A 21,590-nucleotide genomic window follows, 5' to 3' on the forward strand; every position below is an offset into this window, starting at 1 on the left:
CTCACCATTTAAAAACAACATTTTAAGTTCTTTTATATTCATTCATTTTCTGTACCACTTATCCTCACTCGGGTACTGGGCGTGCTGGAACCTATCCCAGCTATCTTTGGGCAAGAGACGGGGTACACCCTGAGCTGGTCGCCAGCCAATCCCAGGGCACATGTAAACAGACAACCATTTGCACTCACATTCACAACTACGGGCAATTTAGAGTCTTCATTTAACCTACCATGCATGTTTTTGGGATGTGGGAGGAAACTGGAGTACCTGGAGAAAACCACGCAGGCACAGGGAGATCATGCAAACTCCACACAGGCGAGGCCGGGTCTTTAAACCGGGTCCTCAGAACTGAGGCGGATGTGCTAACCAGGTGCCCACCGTGCCGCCACTTGGGTTTTATTTGTCTGATATTTACATTTATTTGATGATCTTAAAACAAAGTGGGGAAACTGCAAAAATAGAAGAATTTGAGAAGGGGACCTATACTTCTTCATGGCACTGTATATTACCATAGTCTCACAAAATCAGTAATCCAGCTTTAATAACTATACTCCTGTTAAATTGTGACCTTTTTCTGCTAATGAGTTCTGAGAAAGACATCATAATATTAAAAAATAATATTATGATGTCTTTCTCAGAACTCATCTGGTATTATATTCGCCAATATTTTTTTTACTTTACATTTGTAAAAAAAAAAAAAAAGACTATTTTTCCAATATTGTAACTTTATTCGTAATTAAGACTCTTTTCCCATATTTTTCTTTAACTTTCAGTGTGATAGCAACAGTCCTTTGTAGAGTTCAGTCGTCTAAGGTTATATGTTCAAATTTTAAACAGTATATGCACAGCACTTTGTTTCAGCTGTTGTTGTTTTTAAAGTGCTCTCTCTATAAAACTGAGGTGAGGGTACAAAAACAAGAGGCGCTTCCAAAACATCCATATTTGTATTTATTATAAATGTAGTGAATGACAGAAAGTATGAGGATATTATAATACAGTAGATGTCATAATGTGACAGCAAAAGTCCTATGTTATTTATGTGGAGGTTCTGAGTCCAAGTCCATGAGAAGGTCAGTGTTCAGAGTCCCGGTCCTCCGGCGAAGATGAGCTCCAAAGCGGCCTGGATGTCTCCGTCGGTGGCTTGCAGAGCTCGGAGCATCAACTCCTCGTCCTGGATGCCCATGTCTCTGAGCTGCTGCATCTGCGACTGCCAGCGACCCTGAACGCATCACCCGCACATTGTTTTATTTACATCTCAGCATTTCACTGTAGATGGACGTTACCTGCAGGGCAGACATGTTGGTGGCTTGGAGGGCTTGTTGCAGCGCCTGGCTGAACAGGTCGTTGCTGACGGGGGTCCCTGCTGGCATGGGGGCGCCCCCGCTCGAGGGCTCGGCCTACAGTCAAGTCACAAAAATATCACGACATATTATAGCAATCCCAAGTTAAAGTGTACGGTAGTTAAAAACAATCATAAGAATAGAGAATGAGTGTGAATCCTCTTCTCAGGATTCACGTAATAATGAAAAAATATTGTCATATAATAGCATCCCTTGGATGCATTCACACATGTATTATGTTTGGTTGCTGTTAGTGTGAATGCAGGTCTCAGCATTCAAGCCATTTTTGATGCACATAATTAGTCCGACTTAAGGTCTCTTTGCACTCAGATGAAATTTTGATGCACAATGTCATTATTAGCGGGGATGACTCTCACTCTGCATTCATTCTTGATGCCCAAGAAATGGCATGAGACTGAATGACTGTCTCTTCATATTCAAACAATATTTTTTGACAATCAGTTGTAAGTCTCTCAGCATTTCTTTTGAAAATAGTTATTAGCGTGTATGCTCTTGTCTCTCATGTTTTTGATGCATGATATCATTTAGTGTGAATGTTTGTCGCAGCATTCATACAATGTTTTGATATTTAGTAATACTCAGTGAATATTTGTCACTCAATATTTACAACCTTATTTTTGATGCGCAATGGAATTGATATTAATTCTTGTCTCAGCATTCACACACTCATTTTTTATTTCCAAAAGCATTGACGTAAATGCTTGTCTGAGCATTTACACTATTTCTTTTCATATTCAGTAATGTCAATTTGTCTCAGCATTTAAAACATTTTTTAATGCACAAGAGAATTAATGTTCATGCTCATCTCTCAGCATTCACACAATCATTTCTGATTTACAATAGCATTGGTGTAAAGGCTTGTCTCTCAGCATTAACATTTTTTTTTCCATTCAGTAGTATCAATGTGAATATTTGTTTCAGCATTTAAAAACATTTCTTGATGCACAATAGCATTAGTGTGAATGGTTGTAGCTCAGCATTCACGCTATCATAATATGAGGTTCTTCTGATATATGTTAGCATAGATGTAAATGTTTGTATCTCAACATCCCAATATAATGATGTTTGACTTAAATGAGCATTAATGTAAATGTTTGATTCATCATTTACACAATTAAGTTTGTTTCATATGCAGGTGAGAGTCATGTTCCACTTCACTGTTCATCTTACCTGGCTGGCTGTGGTTGGGGTCACTGCGCTGCTTTCGGGTGTGCTAGCTAGGGCTAGCGCCGTGGCTAGTTCGCTCTGAGTGATTGGTCGAGGGCCCGTGGCGCCGCTGTGGTTCAGAGAGAGCGGCCGTATCCCCGTCGAGGCCCCCGCTCTGCTTGAAGGGCCCGTCGGGCTGCCCTGCTACATGCACGGAAAAACAACACTCGTAAGAATAAACGCTTCAAAAAGATGTCTGATGCTGAGGCGCAGGCAAAAACTCACAGACTGGAAGTCTTCGTCATCATCGGACATGCCCTCGAACATAAAGCCTCCTACCAGAGCAGAACAATTTAGGATAGTGTGTAGAGCACATTGAGCTAGACGTGTGTAAGAAATTTCAAGACTTTTCTAACGTTACAGCTTAACAGCAACATAGATTGCTTTTAAAAGTAACACACTATAATTTGTGTTATGTGTGAACATCTGTTAGCATTCATGCAATATTTTGAGCTGGTACTGTTTGAGAAATTTCTAGTCGCTGCGAACTTTGGTGCTTGGTAATAATGCCACAATGTGTAAGATTGCTTTACAAAAAAAAACCCAAAATAAACAAAAAAAAACCCATACAATATCAATAGTATTAAGTTTGAGTATCGAACAATATTTTGAGATAAAACCTGTGTGAGAAATTTCAAGTCACTGCTAATTTTGGAGCTTGTAATGATTGCTTTAAAAGTCACACACAATGTGATTTATGTTCGGTGTGAACATATTTCCAAGAGTGAAACAATAGTCACAATAGACTCACAATATTTTGAGATGGACATGTGTGAGAAATTTCAAGTCACCGCCAACTTAGGGCTTTTTAACAGTGCAGCCGTCCGTGTAATGAGTGTAATATTGTTTAATGTGACACGCTGAACACAGAAGAAATAAATGTGCCCACCTGGCATGTCACTGTAGGAGCTGGCTGAGACGTTGCGGGAAGAGGAGGCGGTGGCGGTGGACTGTGTGGGCGTGCTTCCTGCCACGGAGTGCAGCACCAGGATGATGGCGTTGACCAGTGCCGGGTGAGAGCTGATGAGTCTGTGAGGAGTCAATATGAACTTCAGGGTCTGCGTTCGTACTTTTAATGAGATAAAAAGGAGCGCTCACGTGTCCAACATGCTGGGGTCTGTGAACTGCACGAAGAGATCTTTGTCTTGCAGAACGCCTGGAGCGTATTACGAATGTTAGCGTTTGCATATTCGTACCAACGAAGAAGAAGCATCAGGTCTTACCTAGAGCTATCGGGTCGGATCTGAGCCCTGGTGTGGCCACGATGATCTGATCCAGAGACTCCTTGTTGGTCAGCATTTTGTAGACCTGGGTGCAGGCAGGAGATTTTCTTTTTGTTTGGCTTTTTGTGACACTTGAGACGTCAGCGTACTGTACGAAAGCGGTTTAGTGTGCATATTGTTTTTTTTGTACCAAATAGCCTATGAATATGTGCACAAAGTGTATCGAAAGTGTTTTTTTTTCCTTTTCTTTTTCCACTCACTGAGTCTCTGTAGGTGGAGTGTAGCGAGTGGAGGGCAGCGTGGAGCATTCGGAACTCCCTGGCCGCAGTGGCCCTGTTCACAGGTTCTGAAACAAAACAAAAACGGACATTTATAGCTTTGCCGCGTATTTTGAATGAAAACATCTTCTTGACATATGCACAGTATAAATAGACCCACCTGCAATGCTCTCAGGTTCCGGCCATGTCTTTTTCAGTACGTGCAACGTAGATCCCGGTTGAATCCCGCAGGCATCCAGCGTGAAGTCGTCCTTCAGCTTACGCCCACAATGGACCAACTCTGGAACGAGATATGGACCTACTTAGATTTTTGGGAGAACAACTAGACATGGGGCATATCAGAAAAACTCATCTCCCCAAATAATGGCCCCTTTGCTCTAAAAGACGCCGTGCCAAAACAAATTGCCAGGCAACATCGTTCATGTGAAGAAACACACCTCAAATAGATGCCTCCTTTTTACTGAGTGAGTCTAATAATCTTTAGGGTGACGGATATTGGTACGTGTCTTTACTACAGCAGACATTACAGCTGTAAAACCGACGTTTAAGACATGGCTTAAGTACCTAGGTTTATTAATACTTTTATAAAAATGCATTGCACAAATAAAGGCCTCAGATCTAATAAACACCATACCTGTAATTATTACCTGGTACTCTCTGGAGTTTAATAAATAACCATCCCAAGCCAATATAGTAAGAAAACTTGGCTAAATTGTATTTGTACCAATAAATGTCTCATCGCCAATAAATGCCTCACCCCTTGCTAATAGATGCCTTGTACCGTCTGCAGAAAATAAATGCCCCTAGCCACTGTATAAGCAAATATGGTAGTCACTAAGCCATATCTAAGAGATCATCCCAAACCCATGTAGGATGCATTTGTTCTATCTACTAAATGCCTCAACACCAGTAAGCGCCTTACCCCTCTCTGCAGTTGAGTAATCAAACACCCCAAGCCACGAAAAGAGGAAATAGTGTAGTCACTAAACCACAGATAGTCTCCATCCACGTAAAAAGGATTTGTAAAAATAAATGCCTCCACTCAAATAAACACTTTAACCCTCCCTAACAGACGTGTGGTACAATCTGCATTTGAGTATATAAACACCCACTGTACGAAAAAATACGGTTGTCACTAAACCACAGACAGGCTGATAATCTTCATCCATGTAAAATGTATTTGTACAAATAAATGCCTTACCCCACCCTAAAGAATGTCTGGTACTTTGCAGTTGAATCAGTAAATGTCAAAAGCCACTTTATGAGGAAATACGTCACTAAAACACTGTACGTAAAAAATTATCTTCATCTGTTCCAAAAATAAATTCCTCCCTGCTAATAGAAGCCTTACCCATCCCTGATAGATGCCTGGTACTCTCTACGGTTGAGTAACGAAACACCCTAGCCCCTATATGAAGAAATACGCAAGTCACATAACTAAAGAAAGGCAGATCTATATCAATCTTGTTCTCACCTGCCTCGATATGTTCAGGGGACATCGGAAAAATAAGACACCTCTCCAAGCAGCGTATATACTATGTTGTAACCTAAGTAGTACCTATGAGGTCGGGGTCGGGTATGGAGTCTGGGAGGTGAGCGGCCACAAGCTGCTTTAGGGTGGCGACTCTGTAGCCTCCGGGAGCCACGTCCCCAGGCATCATCTCCGGGAAGTGGAAGGTAGATTTGGGCTGATCCAGCAGCTTCAGGGACAGATGCCAGTCTGAGGAAGCCATCTGGGGGGGGGGGATTAGGTAAACAATGATTACATCAACCAGAACTTGATCACTTAGCGTACAACAACCGTTTTGTGCTTCATTTGCAAGCAATATTACATATTAGTGCAGGAAAAAGGTGATGAAATGTCAGCAAGCTATGCGGTATTATTATGACGCCGTTTGTACATTTCGAGCGATTTCAAAGTGATGTGTTTAATTGGATACAAGCAAGACGACAAATGTAATACCCTTTGGAAGTCTTCAGTAATAGCGCAGTTATAAAAGAAGTGCACGCTCACGGTTTCAATGTTGACACTCGATTCACTTCCTGGATTTGAGTCACGTGTTGTATGTTGCATTCACCGTTCGTGGTCACGTCAGGAAATTTAGCACTCTTTTTTTTTTTTTTTTTTAAATCAGCCATCACATAAAAAAAAAAAATCCACTTCGATGTACTGGTATTATCTAAATATACAATCTAAATCCTACATATGTTTTATTTTGTTTTTTAAAGGGGTATTATAATATATGTACTTAATCGATTTTCCCGTTGTGTAGTTCCCGGTCCTCCGACGCTGCGTCATGTCTCGAGGGAAAATGTGATACCAGACAGATGAATCATGTTGTGTTATTTTAATTTAGGTCAGGAGGAGTTATCCAAACGTGACAAACGAATGCTCGTCGCAGTTATTATACATAAATAAATACACATTTGTTGTACTTGATTGGTTCTATTTTAGGAGAGATTGTGTTAAAATAACAGACTGTAGTCACGTGTCATATTTAACGACGCTCCGTAAAAATTAGATTTACATGAAGAAAATGCTTAATGAGGCATTAACAGACTGCAGTTTTCGACGTAGACACCAAGCAGTTAACCAGAAGGGGGTCGGTACTCGCCCCCTCGAAATGACATCACCATCGGGCAAAGGAGCAAGGGGTGGTTTAAGAAGGGACCCGTCCCAAATCAATGGAACACACCCGTGCACTTTGATATAAACCCCGAAAGCGACATTAAACCATCACAACACACCGTTATCTGCTCGCGTGGCGGGACGAGAGCAGCAACAACAAAACAGAGTTCCTGAAGGCAACATCGACTGTATTGGAAAGACAACGCCGCCACTTTTGTACCTTTTTTCGTCTTTGTCCTAACATGGTAAGAAAACGGTTCACCCACTACTTAGCTAGCGTATGTTTCGTCAAAAGTTACGACTATAAGGCAACTCCAGCGTGTTATTTAAAGCAACAGGCAGCTAAGTCACGAACCCAGAGTGGTATTTTTACACTTTCTTAATGTATCAAAGTCGTATTTTCTTATTTTAGTCTCACGAAAAGTCCAGCGAATCAAAGGAGAAGCTACAAATGTCGCCTTTGTATTGTTTAAACATATGGCGCCACCCGTCGACAAACTGGAGTCATTGCATCCGATAGTGCGTTTGAAACGGGAATTCCCCTAAAAAATGCTTAAACTTCATTTTAAATTTCCACGATAGATGCGTCTAAAGTAGTTTTAAGAGGGTGTTTCCTGGCTTGACAGTGTTTTCGTTTTTTTTAAATTAAATGTTTTTTAACCACATGCTTGCTTAGCAGGCAGGTACACTTTCTGTGGGATGTCGAGGATGTTGTATTCCTCATCCGGATAACTTGAGTAGGAATTCATCCCGATATAATGTAGTGATGTCATCCTGTTGTGAGTGAATGTGTGTTCATTCATTCATTTCGTATAGCGTTTGTTCTCATTAGGGTTGCGGGTGAGCTGGAGTGGAGCCTATCCCAGGTAACTTTGGGCAAGAGGTGGGGTACACCCTTGACTCGTCACCAGTCAATCGAAGGCCACATATTGACAAACAACTATTCAGACACAGCTATGGACAGGGACTTCAATTAACCTTTTTGGAATGTTGGGGGAAGCCGGGGGAAACTTACCCAAACTCCACACAGGACGGCGGACCTCCTGACTGTTAGGCAGATGTGCAGATATCTCTGCACAATACAACATTGTTCATGTAAACAGGAGTTTAGAACATTCAGAGAGCCTCACTTTCAACCATTATTAAAAGTAATGTGAAAAAAACTCCTTATCGATTAATGTATTCTTAATTTCCCCCATGGTACATTTGGCCAAAGGCTATGACTGTGCTGTATTCAACCCATTTACTGTGATGTACTGTACGTATGACTAGACTGAACACAGATGACAAATTTTGGCATTTCCGTTAATGCTAACATTTTACAAAACTTCGTATTTCAAAGATTTGCATTTCACTCCAAAATGGTCTAATCTTGTAAAAAGGGCACTTCCCATTTGATCAGTTTTCAGTTCAAAATGGTCTTTTGTGAATAAATGGCCCACAATTGTGCGGCACTCGTCTTGAACCTTTCCTAGTTGAATAATACGTTTTAACGAAGGAGAGTTAAAAGGCTTTATACTGTTGGCATAGGGGAATGCTGAAGTCAGTGAGTCACTTCCTGGTGACTGGACAGCACCAGGCGGGCTCAGCCTGTGGTTTGATTTAGGGAGTTGGTCCAATTAGACATTGTGCTCTCCAGAGGACAGCGCAAGGGAAATGGGGGATGTTTTTATTTCCTTCTAACTACGTGGAGTTGGCTTGGACAATCTAGAGATATTGGCGAGCTGCTCTGTTATGGAAACTTTGGTCATGATGTGGCTGCAGACTGTCCCACATCTTTGCTCAAGTCACACATTGAGGCTAATGAAAAAATATTAAGAGTATTTTTTTCCGTCACAATTTAAAACAGTTCTCAGGTGTCTTGGTAACATGTCACATTACACACTAATTTCTTGCCTTGTTGAAATCAGCAAGTTTTTAGGACAAAGCCTGTCTCAAACAAGTGAGCCATGGTCAGCATATCTGACTTTCGTTACCATGACCACCAGGGGTGGACAACTGAGCTTTGCGACTACAGAGGGCTGCCTCTTATCATCTCTACGGCAAGTGTATGCATTACAGTGGGCTGGATTTAGCCAGCGAGTGTGTGCATCATGGCCGGCGTTTGGTCGTCCCCTCTTCTGCGTCGCTCAGCAGACTGTCCTCGCTCTAGCGGGTGTGGTGCGGCCAGCTGTTTGCTTCTACTTGCAGAAGCAGAGCCCAGAGTGTGGCTATTAAATTCTATTAAAATAGAATAATTTTAATTTGTGGGTGAAGCAGTTCATAGTGTGTGTATAGGGCGCATGGACATCACCAAACACAAATACCACTGTTGTGTAACAGTGGGGCAGAAGTGCTGAACGTTTCGTTTGCAGACACATTTTCTGGACTAGGCGGAGAGCAAAAGATTTATTGGTTGTTCAATTTCATACTTGATGAGTTGGCAGGGCTGCGATTGGCTGACGACCAATCTAGGTGTACCCCATATCTCGTCCAAGATGAGTTTTGATAGGCTCCAGCTTACCTGCAGCCCTAATGTGGATAAGCAGTATAGGAAATGGACAGATTGATAGGTGGCCAGGCACTACACAGACCCAACTATTTGTACACAAGTCAATTTTCCTTAACACTGTATGTCCCCTTTAAAGGCACGAGCTGCCTCCTGTTTAAGTGGGTTATCCATTGGAACCAACATTAAAACCACAACATATCGATGCTCGAAGACAGACAAAAAGATGACAAGTAAGATGTTCTAATTGCTGTGTTTTGATCCCTGCAGCGTCACGCCTGAAGTGGTTCTCCCGCCATACGCATCCACCCCGGGATCACCACGATGTCCCTGCCCCTGCTGCTGTCTGCCATGCTGGCCGTCCAAGCTGTCGGTGCGTGTGAGCTTTGGTAACAAAACGCCCCTCGAGGCCCATTAGTCTTCCCAATTCAAAGCCCTTAGCAGGGCAAAAAAGGATTCAAATGACACTCATAGTTCTGTAGTTTAAATGAAGGGTCGTTTCTAAAGAGAAATAAACCCCAAGAGGAGCTGTTATAAAATGCCCACAAGCATTTAACACTTATAACGGCTGAAATAAGTATTTAACACGTCACCATTTTTCTCATTAAATATATTTCTAAAGGTGCTATTGATCTGAAAATTTCACCAGATGTTAGGAATAACCTAAGTAATCCATACATACAAAGAAAGTAGAACAAATAAGATCAGAAATTAAGTTGTGTGTAATAATGTGACATGACATTGGGAAAAAGAACACCCTAACTGGTATTTAATACTTTGTACGAAGTCTTTGTTTGCAATGACCGCTTCAAGATGCTTCCTGTATGGATAAACTAGTCACATACATTGCTCTGGTGTGATTTTGGCCCATTCCTCCACACAAGCAGTCTTCAATTCTTGAAGGTTCCATGGGCTTCTTTTATGGACGGTGACTTTCAGTTCTTTCCATAGATTTTCGATTGGATTCAAGTCAGGTGATTGGCTGGGCCATTTTAGCAACTTTATTTTTATTTTTTTAAACCCTTTGAAAGTTTCCTTGGCAGTATGTTTTGGATCATTATCCTGCTGACTGTTGCCTTGTGACAACATTACCTGCTAATTTCAGGTCTTTTTGAAGCTCTTCACAGGTGGTCCTTGGCTCTTGGACAACTCTTCTGATTATGTTTTGCACTCCTCTGTCAGAAATCTTGCGAGGAGCACCCGATCGAGGCAAATCTATGGTGGTATGATTGGCTTTCTACTTGCGTATTATGGCCCCAACCATGCACACTGGAATGTTCAGAAGCTTAGATATGCGCCTGTAACCAATGCCATCGTTATGTTTTGCTAGAATTAGTTTGTGTTGGTCTTGAGCCAGGTCTTTGCTCTTACCCATCTTACCCGTCCTCTTTCACACGCACCCTTACCCCTTTAACGTCCGCATGCTGTCCTCAGCCACGTCCGCTTTTCAACTATATAAGCAGCGTGTCGGCAGGAAATGCTCCCAATCAGTCAAGCGGAGCGCTCATCACACAACAACATTTATAGATTTTGGAACTCGGTGCACACATAAGGGGAAATTGTAAGACTTTTAAGTTCGCCTTATGGTCGTGAAAATACGGTAGTTACCTGGCCCTGTGTGAAAAGTTAATGGCCCCCTAAACCTAATAACTGGTTGGGCCATCCTCAGTAGCAACAACTGAAATCAAACGTTTTCTATTACTGGCAATGAGTCTTTCACATATCTGTGGAGATATTTTGGCCCACTCTTCTTTGCAGAATTTAGTGTTTTTGAACATGAACGGCCTTTTTAAGGTCATGCCACTGCATTTCATTCGGATTAAAGTCTAGACTTTGACTTGGCCACTCAAAAACCTTCAATTTGTTTTTTAAGCCATTCAGAAGTTGACTTGCTGGTGTGTTTTGGATCATTATCCTGCTGCAGAACCCAAGTGCGCTTCAGCTTGTGGTCACAAACCGGTGGCTGAACATTCTCCTACAGGATTTTCTGTTTAAGAGCAGAATTCAGGTTTGAATCACAGCAAGTTGTCCAGGTCCTGAAGGAACAAGCAGCCCAAGACCATCACACTACCACCACCATGTTTGATTATTGGTATGATGTTCTTTTTCTGAAATGCTGTGCTACATTTACGCCAGATGTGACGAGACACACACCTTTCAAAAAGCTCAACTTTCAGCTCGTCAGTCCATATAATATTCTCCCAAAAGTTTTTTTTTGGGAAAAGTAAGACAAATTTTTATGTTCTTTTTGGTCAACAGCGTTTTTAGCCTTGGAACTCTGCCATGGATGCCATTTTTGCCAAATCTCTTCCTTATTGTTGTGTCATGAACACTGACCTTAACTGAGTCAAGGGAGGCCTGCAGGTCTTTAGAAGTTGTCCTGAGTTTCTTTGTGGCCTCCTGGATGAGTCATTGCTGTTCTCTTGGGGTAATTTTTGTCGGCCGGACACTCCTGGGACGGTTCACCATTGTTCCATGTTTCTGCCATGTGAGGATAATGGCTCTCCCTATGGTTTGCTGGAATCCTAAAAATTTAGAAATGGCTTTTGTAACCCTTTCCAGACTGATATTTCTCGACTGTTCTGGAATTTCTTTAAATCGTGTCATTTTGTTGCAGCTTTTTAGCTCCTTTGTCTGACTTGATTTTGTTGGGACAGATTCTTTTTAAGTGAGTTCTTGATTGGTCTGGAGGTAATCAGGCTTGGGTTTGATCAGTGAAAATTAACCAAAAATTGTGATTAGCCGCAATTAATTTATGCTTTAACAAGGGGGGTAATTACTTTTTCACACAGGGCCAGATAACTTTGATTTTTTTTTTCCTTAGTAAATTAAATGACCATTTTAAAAACAGCATTTTAAGTTCACTGGGGTTATATTTCTCTGATATTTACTTTTTTAAAAATCTTTAACATTAAAGTGGGGAAACTATGCAAAAATATACTATAACAATTTGAGAATGAGAGAGAGAGAGAAATAGAGAGAGAGAGAGAGAAACTTTTAATAGTCAAATCTTCAGACATATATTCCCAGGGCCCTTTAGAAGTTAGGGATGTATGAAGAAGATACAATTTTGGTGTGACGTCTGCGCTCTACTGATTGGAGTAAGAGTTTTGGAACGTCCACAATGAAAACTGCTTTTAGAGCAGATTTTCCCCTCGCTCCAAAGGGGGGGCGGCGGGTGATGTCGCAATGAAGGATTCATAACCTGAAAGTTTCACTTCTGTACAAGCAAAGAAGTTAGGTCATCATAAAAAACGGAACAAATAGGCACAGGCTGGCTTGATAACGTCTCGAGGCACCGTAAATATAAAGAAGGGAGTCTAGCATGTCAGAAATTGGGAGCTTCACTGTGAAAGTTTTATTACCTCTTTTTCTTCGCTCTTGGTGTATGTTGGACACATAATGTAAATTAAAATCTCATACGGGCTGATACAGCATGTCAAAATGTGGGCACAACATCCTTGGGCAAACCTGTAAAGTTCGCTCACTTCTTTTTAAAAAAAAAAAAAAAAAAAAAAAAAAAAAACAACAACATAATTATCTCAACCTTCCCACAAGGGCTGTACTAAATTCATGAAAAATATGACAGATTGAGATTTATTTACATTGTAAGATAGGGAGTTGAAATGGCAAAATTCAGTGGCCTGTTTCCATTATGATACAGGGGACCTTAGTACAATCACTTGTTCATTCGACATTTCTTATCTTCTGACACAAATTGGACCACAGGGCGGCTCATTACTCATGGCGTGGCATCCACATGGAGAAGGAGTAGAAGGGAGTGGCTCATACGATGATTGTTTCTCTCCACTAAGTGGAGCACTAAGTGAATTAGTTGGCTGCTGCACATGTAACTCGATACAAAAACACTGCAGATCGTCAAGTCTCATGAGTAATCAAAGGTAACGGAAGTAGCTCAATATGATGTTCTGTTTCCGAACAACAATAAAAAAATGGCTCACAAATTAGACCCATTGGACTGCAAAGTGTGATCGTAGCCAATGTAAATCAAACATGTTTGTTTTTTTTAAATTATTTTTGTAGTTTGCATTGGTGTAGAGATAAACTGTCAAACTGAGACTTTTTAATTTTTTTTAATTTTTGCGGTCACGGACACCAATGCACATTCAATGCACTCTGTGAATGACTGACAGTCAGTCCATGGTGCAGTCCACCTCAAATCCACTTGGATGGGCTTTAAACTTCTGCCCTGACCCGCAACAGTACAAGCTGTACAGAAAAAGGATGACGGATGATCTGATCAAACATTTTAAGGCAGATGATCAATAGACTTATTCCTGCATGATTTTTATTAGGTGGCGGCACGGTGGCCGACTGGTTAGAGCGTCAGCCTCACAGTTCCGAGGACGGGGGTTCAATCCCCGGCCCCGCCTGTGTGGAGTTTGCATGTTCTCCCCGTGCCTGTGTGGGTTTTCTCCGGGCACTCCGGTTTCCTCCCACCACCCAAAAACATGCATTAATTGGAGACTCTAAATTTCCCGTAGGTGTGAATGTGAGTGCGAATGGTTGTTTGTTTGTATGTGCCCTGCGATTGGCTGGCAACCAGTTCAGGGTGTACCCCGCCTCCTCCCCGATGATAGCTGGGATAGGCTCCAGCACGGCCGCGAGCGACTAGTGAGGAGAAGCGGCTCAGAAAATGGATGGATGGATGGATTTTTATTAGCTAATTATCCAAGCTGCTTCTCAGTACTTCCTTCACTGGAATGGAACACTCTTTCTAGTTACATAAAAGGAAGTTAGGGCTCCAGCTCCCTCTTTGGGATTACCTACTGTAATCTTCCATGTGTCCAGCTACATCATGGCTTGATAGGTCATCTGAGTACTCTCTTATCAGTCAGGCAACTGCACACTCCCTATCGTGCCTCTGAAGTTCCTAGCTCTATCCTTACTCTAGAGGTTCAGTGAGAGATCGTTATCTGTGAAACATTGTCCTGACTTTTTATTTTATTTTCTTTATTATTCACCCAACAGTGTTTGGATATTGTGTCTGCAGCAGTTGTCGTGATTTGTCTGTAAGATTACTTACTTAGGAATTTCCCAATATGCCTCTTGACTGTTAACATTTCTGTGTGCTTCTAAACTTATCGGTGCCATCAGAGCCCTGTGCATATTAAGGTCATGTTTATAGAATCGGTAAATCCGATTTGATGATCAAATCTGATTTTGAAGCCCTGTCCCCACTGTTAATTGCAATTGACAAGATCAAATTCCTTGCACACACTAACCTACAGTATCTGTAATAGTAAACTGTTTTCGATAACCTGCAGTGCAATTTTAGACAGTTTGGATTCTTGTTTAAATACTTTTAATTGCAGTATTTTTACTACCGTTTGTAGAATCAATCAAACAATCAAACATTGTTAGCAAAGTGCACAACAAACTCCTATTTACTCCTACGTCACTGTGTCCGTTTGGTACAGCGATAATTTGAATGTTACAAATCGTGGTGTTTTCAGACACACTCGTAGTGGGAGTTTCAGTGATCTGCAAACCTGGATTGGGCTGGATGAAGAACTGGTGGTGGGGGTTTATGACTTCCATGTTGATGTTGTCAAAATGAGTTGTGGTTCTTAATCAGTGATATGTTGTTTTTCTGTTCCTCAGTTACCATCTTCATGGCATAATTGTTGTGTGATGTAAATGGTGCTCTGACGTACAATTTGATAGACAAGAGAATTCAGTTTTGTTGTGGTGTTGAAGAGGGAAAGTGGCATAAAACGTTTGGGAAAGGCCCAACGTACTTTAATGGCTTTCAGTTTGTTGTCTAATTGGCTCTCTCTTAGCTTCCATCCATCCATTTTTCTATACCAACTATCCTGTTTAGGATTGCGCATAGAACCCTATCTCACCTGATTTTGGAGAACAGGCGGACTACACCCTGTACTGGTCGCCAGTCAGTCGCAGGGCACATATAGACAGACATACAACCAGGTTTGGCACTGGGCCATGAAAACCGTATAAAAATCTCCTAGCCACACTTGTGTGTACTTAGCCACATTATGTTTGTTTATGTGGCTAAACCTGTAGCCACACTTAGCCAGTCCTCGTCACAGGGAACCCCATAAGCTTGTAACGATGTGGGCCCAATCAAAACTACTAGTCATCAATCAGAACTAGGGCTGAATAATTGGGAAAATACTCTTAATTGCGAGGTTGTTTTCATTTTTTTAAAGCAAATATTACGATTTCGATTTAGCATGCAATTTTTGGGTTAAGTTTATCTTCAGCATGATTCATTAAACACAAGAAATTAGTTATTCTATAGTATGACCAACACGAAATTGAATACAGTCAACAAATAAACTCTTTCCTGTTGGCCAGCCCTTAATGTTATGATGAATTGATATGATTAACAAATCTTTATTTTACTATGGAATTGTAAAAAAAAACTACATTCCATCAAATTGATTTATTGATTTAACTTCATGCCTTGTATAACTGTAATAATGTATAATGATGCTCTTGCCAGTAGCACTGCTGTCAGCTGAGTATAGAGATGAAGAAAAAATGAGATTGCAACATGATTACAAAAGCGGTTGAAATGATAAACTATATTAAATGTTAATTAATGTTCTTATTAATTACAGTAAAAGTGTTCAGATGAGGCGGCACGATGGCCGACTGGTTAGAGCGTCAGCCTCACAGTTCTGAGGACGGGGAGTTTGCATGTTCTCCCCGTGCCTGCGTGGGTTTTCTCCGGGGACTCCGGTTTCCTCCCACATCCCAAAAACATGCATTAATTGGAGACTCAAAATTACCCGTAGGTGTGACTGTGAGTGCGAATGGTTGTTTGTTTGTTTGTTTGTGCCCTGCGATTGGCTGGCAACCAGTTCAGGGTGTACCCCGCCTCCTGCCCGATGATACCTGGGATAGGCTCAAGCACGCCCGCGACCCTAGTGAGGAGAAGCGGCTCAGAAAATGGATGGATGGATGGTGTTCAGATGATTCACTTGTTATTTAATAATCCCCAATAAGGATAGTAGTAGTAGGCTTAGGCTGACGCGGGCGATTTTGATTCGCCAGCGTGGCTAATGTGGGCAATATTTGCTTCGCTACATTCTGTTAGCCATTGGCGAGGTGGCGAATGGGCAGTGTGACACTGGACAACCATTCACACTCGCATTTACAACATAACTAAGTGGTAACAGAACCCACACTGCCTGCACCGAAGTCAGGCGACTGCACCTCTACAGCATCAGTGACTCTCTGTGAGGGTCAGCCAATGGAAGAGCAAATAGCAGGCCATTTTGCAAATCCGTTGTTGTTGAGCTAAGGGTAATTAAAATTAATTAGTGTAATTGGCTAGATAGGTGTTGCAGTCGCACACAAGCACTCCCGGAGGCGTGAAAATAGTCCGCTCACAAATGTCTATGAATGCCCCCACCAAAATCGCCCACCCACCCAATCGCCCATCTCCTTCTTTTCCCAACACAGTGATTGATTTTGCAGAGAGGGCTCACTTTAGCTTGCACATAAATTCAATTTGGGGCTATTACCCTGTATCTGTGATGCTTTTGCTAATTTGATTGCGTCCAGTGAAGGGTCCTGTCGAGGGGCCCTCTCAACAAAGATTGGTTTCAGCGCAGTGCATACGCAATATTGTACATCATCAGCCTCGTTGGCCCTTACACTACCTCCATCCTGCTTCTTTTCTCCCCTGTGCGTTCATTGAGAGAGTGCATTACCCAACAAGCACCTCATGATTATTTCAATAAGTCGTCAAAATGCAGCCCTGTGGGACTGTTTAAAAATTTATTCAGGTAATATGCAGCAATTGCACTTCTGCAGGGGTTGCGCAGGACCTGGAGCCATGTGTGGCTTGACTGTATCTTGGACTGCCATGAATAGTTTGAATGGATGCTGAGCCGTGCTGGGAAAGCGTTACAGACTCAACTACTTTACCGAAGAGCCAGCCCGCATGGGGAGACCCCCACCTACTATACACACACCCTTCACTCCTGGGTGGTGGCGGGATGATGTGGCAGCGCTGATGTACAGTAAGGGCATTACAAAGACAGTAGAGTAAACCCCTGATATTCATGGGGATAGGGACCCAGCTCTGCCGCGAATAATGGAAAACTATGAGTAATTGACACCCCCAGTATGTTTAAGAAAAAAGACAAAAACAAAAAATACATACACATGCGGCGATGAGGCTCTGTAACTTCCAGTAACAACCCCAGCTACACTTAGTTCATCCACGATATACAAAGATCTTAGTCTTCTAATCAAGATGTATGACTTTAACATATTTTATTGACAGCAATTATTACTTTCCTATTTGAGAAGACTTTGGCAACATCTTTCATCATTGTTTCATAACGAGCACAAAACAAGCTACCTGTAATTTTTCAGCAAATAGCTGGGGATAGTTTACACAGAAAAAAAAAAAACTAATTGTTTATTTCGTGACTAGTGAACCGCAAATATGCGTGATTAGTGTAATGCTCAGTTTTGAACATTACATCCATCCATCCATCCATTTTCTGAGCCGCTTCTCCTCACAAGGGTCGCGGGAGTGCTGGAACCTATCCCAGCTATCTTCGGGCAGGAGGCGGGGTACACACTGAACTGTTTGCCAGCCAATCGCAGAGCACACATAAACAAACAATCATTCGTACACACATTAATACCTATGGGCAATTTAGAGTCTTCAATTAACCTAGCATGGATGCTTTTGGCATGTGGGAGGAAACGGGAGTGCCCGGAGAAAACCCACGCAGGCATGGGGAGAACATGAAAACTCCACACAGGCGGGGCCGGGAATCGAACCCCGGTCCTCAGAACTGTGAGGCAGACGCTCTAACCAGTCGTACACCGTGCTGAGCATTACATATTTTACTTTAAAACATTTTTACAGCACACCACCAAATTGAAAATGTCTCCAAAAGTATATGTAGTGTAATAATGATGATTTCGTCACAAATTTGTCCATTGAAATTTGGGCCTGTGTAGTCTTGCTTAGAGGTATTAACCGTAGCATTCTGCTTTTTATTTATTTGATAGATAGATGGATAGATATCATAATACCTCCTTTCAGTATGATACAGTGCCAGAACAGAAGCTGTTGAATAGTAAGAAAGATGGACAGATACACCCTGTGATGGGAAATCAAGGAAGCTTTTACTGCTGTGCTCTTTTTCTTCTTCATCCTTCAAGTTTCCTTTCCTCAAGTGATATCTGACCCTGTGACCCTGGGTCTACCTTGTCAGCTAGCCCTTTTCCCTTTTTTTCCATTTATGAAACCGCAGCTCATCAAAAGGCTCTCGATGTCTGCGGACATGTAAGCCAGAGGCTCATGCTTATCTGACTGCCCGGGCCCATTAGCGGGTTATTGACAGGATATGAGATGGCCCGTAACAAGGAAGGAGTCAAGAGAAGGCGATGGTGGGCAGTGAGGAAAGAAAAAAAGGAAGTGAGAACGAAACAAAGAGTGAAAGAAAGAGCGCGTATGAAAGAGCGATTAAAAAAAAAAGCACAAAAGAACGTCCCATCCTGATTTATGACTCTGCAAGTCTGAGTCCTTATCTCGCCGATCACCTGGATGTCTCCTTGGTGAAGGCATTCTTTTGTTATTTCCTGGAGAAAGAAAGAAGCAGATTATATTCAGACCTTGATGTTGAAAGTGACCCCTTAAGTGTGTGCAGAACAGCTCCTCCCTCCACAGACTCCCCTGGATTAGCTCTCCCGAGGGCACAGGGGACATAATTTTATAATAATCTATAATCTATAATAATCTTGGTGGTTCTGACATTGAATCTCAATTTGGACATTTTTGTGTGGCATTTGCTCTCCCTGGGCCTGTGTTGGTTTTGTTCAGGTACTCTGGTTTGTTTGTAGGTCTGCATGGTCTTCTGTCAATATGGACCATGCAATTTACTAGCGACCAGGCCAGGGTGTACCCCGTCTCTCGCCCAAAGTCAAATGGAATATACTCCAGCTCTCCTTTGATCCTAAACAGGAATAATTGGTACAAAATGGATGGATACCAATAGCATCCATACTTTCGCTCTTTTCACAATGTGGCCATTTTGAGAACCACTCCTGAAGTCACACGTCCCTTTATGGCTTCTTCATTTCAGACAGAATCATGCTTACAATGCACCCTCCCAACACTCTGCACACTCCCATCATTCCCTTAATGATTTCCAGATGGTTTTTTCCCCCCCTCCATCCGATGAATAGGATGATGGACATCTACATGTGTTGAAATGAAAAGCTTACTTTTCCCTTTCAGAAGTTATGCAGGTTTTGTTTGTGTCGTTAGAATAATCATTATGAGAGGGTTCGCGGATCCTTTGAGCTCAGTCGTTTGATGTTCAGGTTCGTGGTGAACGGCCAGAATGAAAATGTGCCGGGATGCAATTGCACAAGTTGACAGCAGGTGGCAATATTATACAAGCAAAGATGTCAAAACGGGTGCTTCTCATACCCTCATTTTCCCTCGGTCATTGAGTTGTGGCACACTTATAGAAAACAAACCAATGCATTGGTTGCATTGCAACGCATGTGATCCTTTTCAACATACATATAATCACATGACCGTAGTAGTGCATTAACAAACACATTGTTCTCAAACTGAGGAGTAGACAGGACAAACTTGTAGAGCTTCATGGCTAAAATGTTAGTCTACTAGACTCCCAATGACCCACATGGAATGGCTCTATAAGGCACCAGTTAACAATCACTTGTCTAAAACCTTCCATTGTAGCCCAGTTAGCTTGCTGTGTCAATAGTTTCACATTTTCAGTTGCCCAGTCCTGCTCCTTCATAAACTCATACTAATGCTATGACATTGGCTTCCTTGAAAATTAACCTTTAAACGTGTGTGCACATTGTGATTAGCAGAAGGCTCCAATCAGTGTGTAAATATATCTGTCCAGGTATTGAACAGTGGTTATTACCTTGATAAAAAGAAGAGCGTCAGACACTAATTGTGTAGTGGAAAATAGAGTATAAAAGGTCAAGCCTATTGCATAGGTAGTATTGCCTGTTGGGTTGTAATGTTAGTAGAGTACCGTATTTTCACAACCATAAGGCGCACTTAAAAGTCTTAAATTTTCTCCAAAATGGACGGGGCGCATTATGTGTGCACTGAGTTCCAATATCTATAAATGTTGCTGTGTGATGAGCGCTCTGCTTTACTGACTGGGAGCATTTCCTGCCGACACGCTGCTTATATAGAGGAAAGCGGACATGACTGAGGACAGCATGCGGACGTAAAGGGGGAAGGGTGCGCGTGACAGAGGACGCTAAAGACACGCCCCCAGTAAGTATATAGTTCCGGTACGTGCATTGGTTTGGCTAAGGACCCCCGAAAATGACTCCGGTTAAGCCAGCCTCCACGCGTGAAGTAGCAGTCAAGCCAGCCGCCGCTAATTTTGTTCATACTCGGCATTACGATAATGAGTCGCCAACTCGCGGCGAAAGCCACCTTCAAAATAAAAGCCTCCCAATAATACGGACGTATCTCATAGATATTTTTTCAGTCGGGGGTAATGTCAGCGAAATATGCGGTTTCCAGAGACTTTTATTTTGACCTTAACCGAAGGGCACTCATGTCCGTATTATTGGGAAGCTTTTATTTTGAAGGTGGCTTTTGCCTCGAGTTGGCGTCCTATAACCGTAATGCCTAGTATGAACAAAATTAGGGGCGGCTGGCTTGACTGCTACTTTACGAGTGGAGGCTGACTTGACCGCAGTCCAAAATGGCACCAACGAAGAGACATGCTCACGAAGCACAGTTTAAACTGCTAGCTATCAGTTACGTGGAGGAACATGGGAATCGAGCAGCCGCGAGAGAATTTAAGATCAACGAATCCATGGTTTGCAAGTGGAGGAAGCAGGAAAACGAGCTTCGCCAAGTCAAGAAGACGAAGCTGAGTTTCCGCGGAAAACAAGGCAAGGTGGCCCGAGTTGGAAGACCAACGAGCTTCGCCAAGTCAAGAAGACGAAGCTGAGTTTCCGCGGAAAACAAGGCAAGGTGGCCCGAGTTGGAAGACCAACTCGAGCAATGGATTAATGAGCAAAGAACAGCCGGGAGAAGCGCCTCTACAGTCACCATTCGACTGAGTGCAATAACTTGGAGCTTGATGAAGGAACTCCCAACCGCTGCACATTGTTGTAAACAGGGCGTTCAAAGTGAAGTTGCGAGCGGCGTGGGAGCCATGGATGACAGAACACGAACACATCTTTACTAAGACTAGGAGGCAGCGCCGGGCGAGCTACGCCACAATTTGTGAATGGATTGTGGATGCTTGGGCTAACGTGTCTGCTTGCACTGTTGTTCGAGCTTTCGTAAAAGTTGGCATCATTTCTGAGGAGCCGCATGGTAACGAGACTGACTCTGACAATGACGAGAGGGAACCTGGCGTGTTTGATGGA

General features: G+C 42.3%; 2 protein-coding genes across 7 annotated transcripts in view; one reads left to right on the top strand and one right to left on the bottom strand.

Annotated features, from left to right (window-relative positions):
- Positions 1 to 930: 930 nt before the first annotated feature.
- Positions 931 to 6,216, bottom strand: LOC133474209 (ubiquitin-like protein 7). Of its 3 annotated transcripts, none has more exons than XM_061765671.1 (11): positions 6,083 to 6,216; positions 5,627 to 5,801; positions 4,229 to 4,348; positions 4,051 to 4,136; positions 3,791 to 3,875; positions 3,666 to 3,723; positions 3,457 to 3,596; positions 2,793 to 2,842; positions 2,532 to 2,711; positions 1,284 to 1,397; positions 931 to 1,219 (listed from the first exon to the last, which is right to left on the bottom strand). In XM_061765671.1, the coding sequence occupies exons 1-11, from the start codon at positions 6,140 to 6,142 to the stop codon at positions 1,079 to 1,081; spliced, it is 1,209 nt and encodes a 402-aa protein (XP_061621655.1). In that variant the 5' UTR covers positions 6,143 to 6,216; the 3' UTR covers positions 931 to 1,078. The 3 variants fall into 3 exon arrangements, with proteins under 3 accessions (XP_061621655.1, XP_061621654.1, XP_061621653.1); XM_061765670.1 differs by having other exon boundaries at positions 2,532 to 2,708; positions 6,032 to 6,164; XM_061765669.1 differs by having other exon boundaries at positions 6,032 to 6,164.
- A 299-nt stretch (positions 6,217 to 6,515) lies between these two features.
- The window catches only part of cd276 (CD276 molecule), a 143,076-nt gene continuing 128,001 nt past the window's right edge, over positions 6,516 to 21,590 (top strand). For 2 of the 4 annotated variants that reach the window (XR_009787410.1, XM_061765674.1), the window contains exons 1-2: positions 6,669 to 6,942; positions 9,456 to 9,558. Coding sequence is in view for 2 of the 4 variants with exons in the window: in XM_061765674.1 (XP_061621658.1) it covers positions 9,510 to 9,558 (49 nt within the window). In the remaining 2 variants the exon portion in view is untranslated. Of the gene's footprint in view, positions 6,943 to 9,455; positions 9,559 to 21,590 lie in introns of all 4 variants that reach the window. The other 2 variants (XR_009787411.1, XM_061765673.1) reach the window with 2 other exon arrangements.

The sequence above is a fragment of the Phyllopteryx taeniolatus genome, chromosome 2 (assembly GCF_024500385.1).
Source record: "Phyllopteryx taeniolatus isolate TA_2022b chromosome 2, UOR_Ptae_1.2, whole genome shotgun sequence".
NCBI lineage: Eukaryota > Metazoa > Chordata > Actinopteri > Syngnathiformes > Syngnathidae > Phyllopteryx > Phyllopteryx taeniolatus.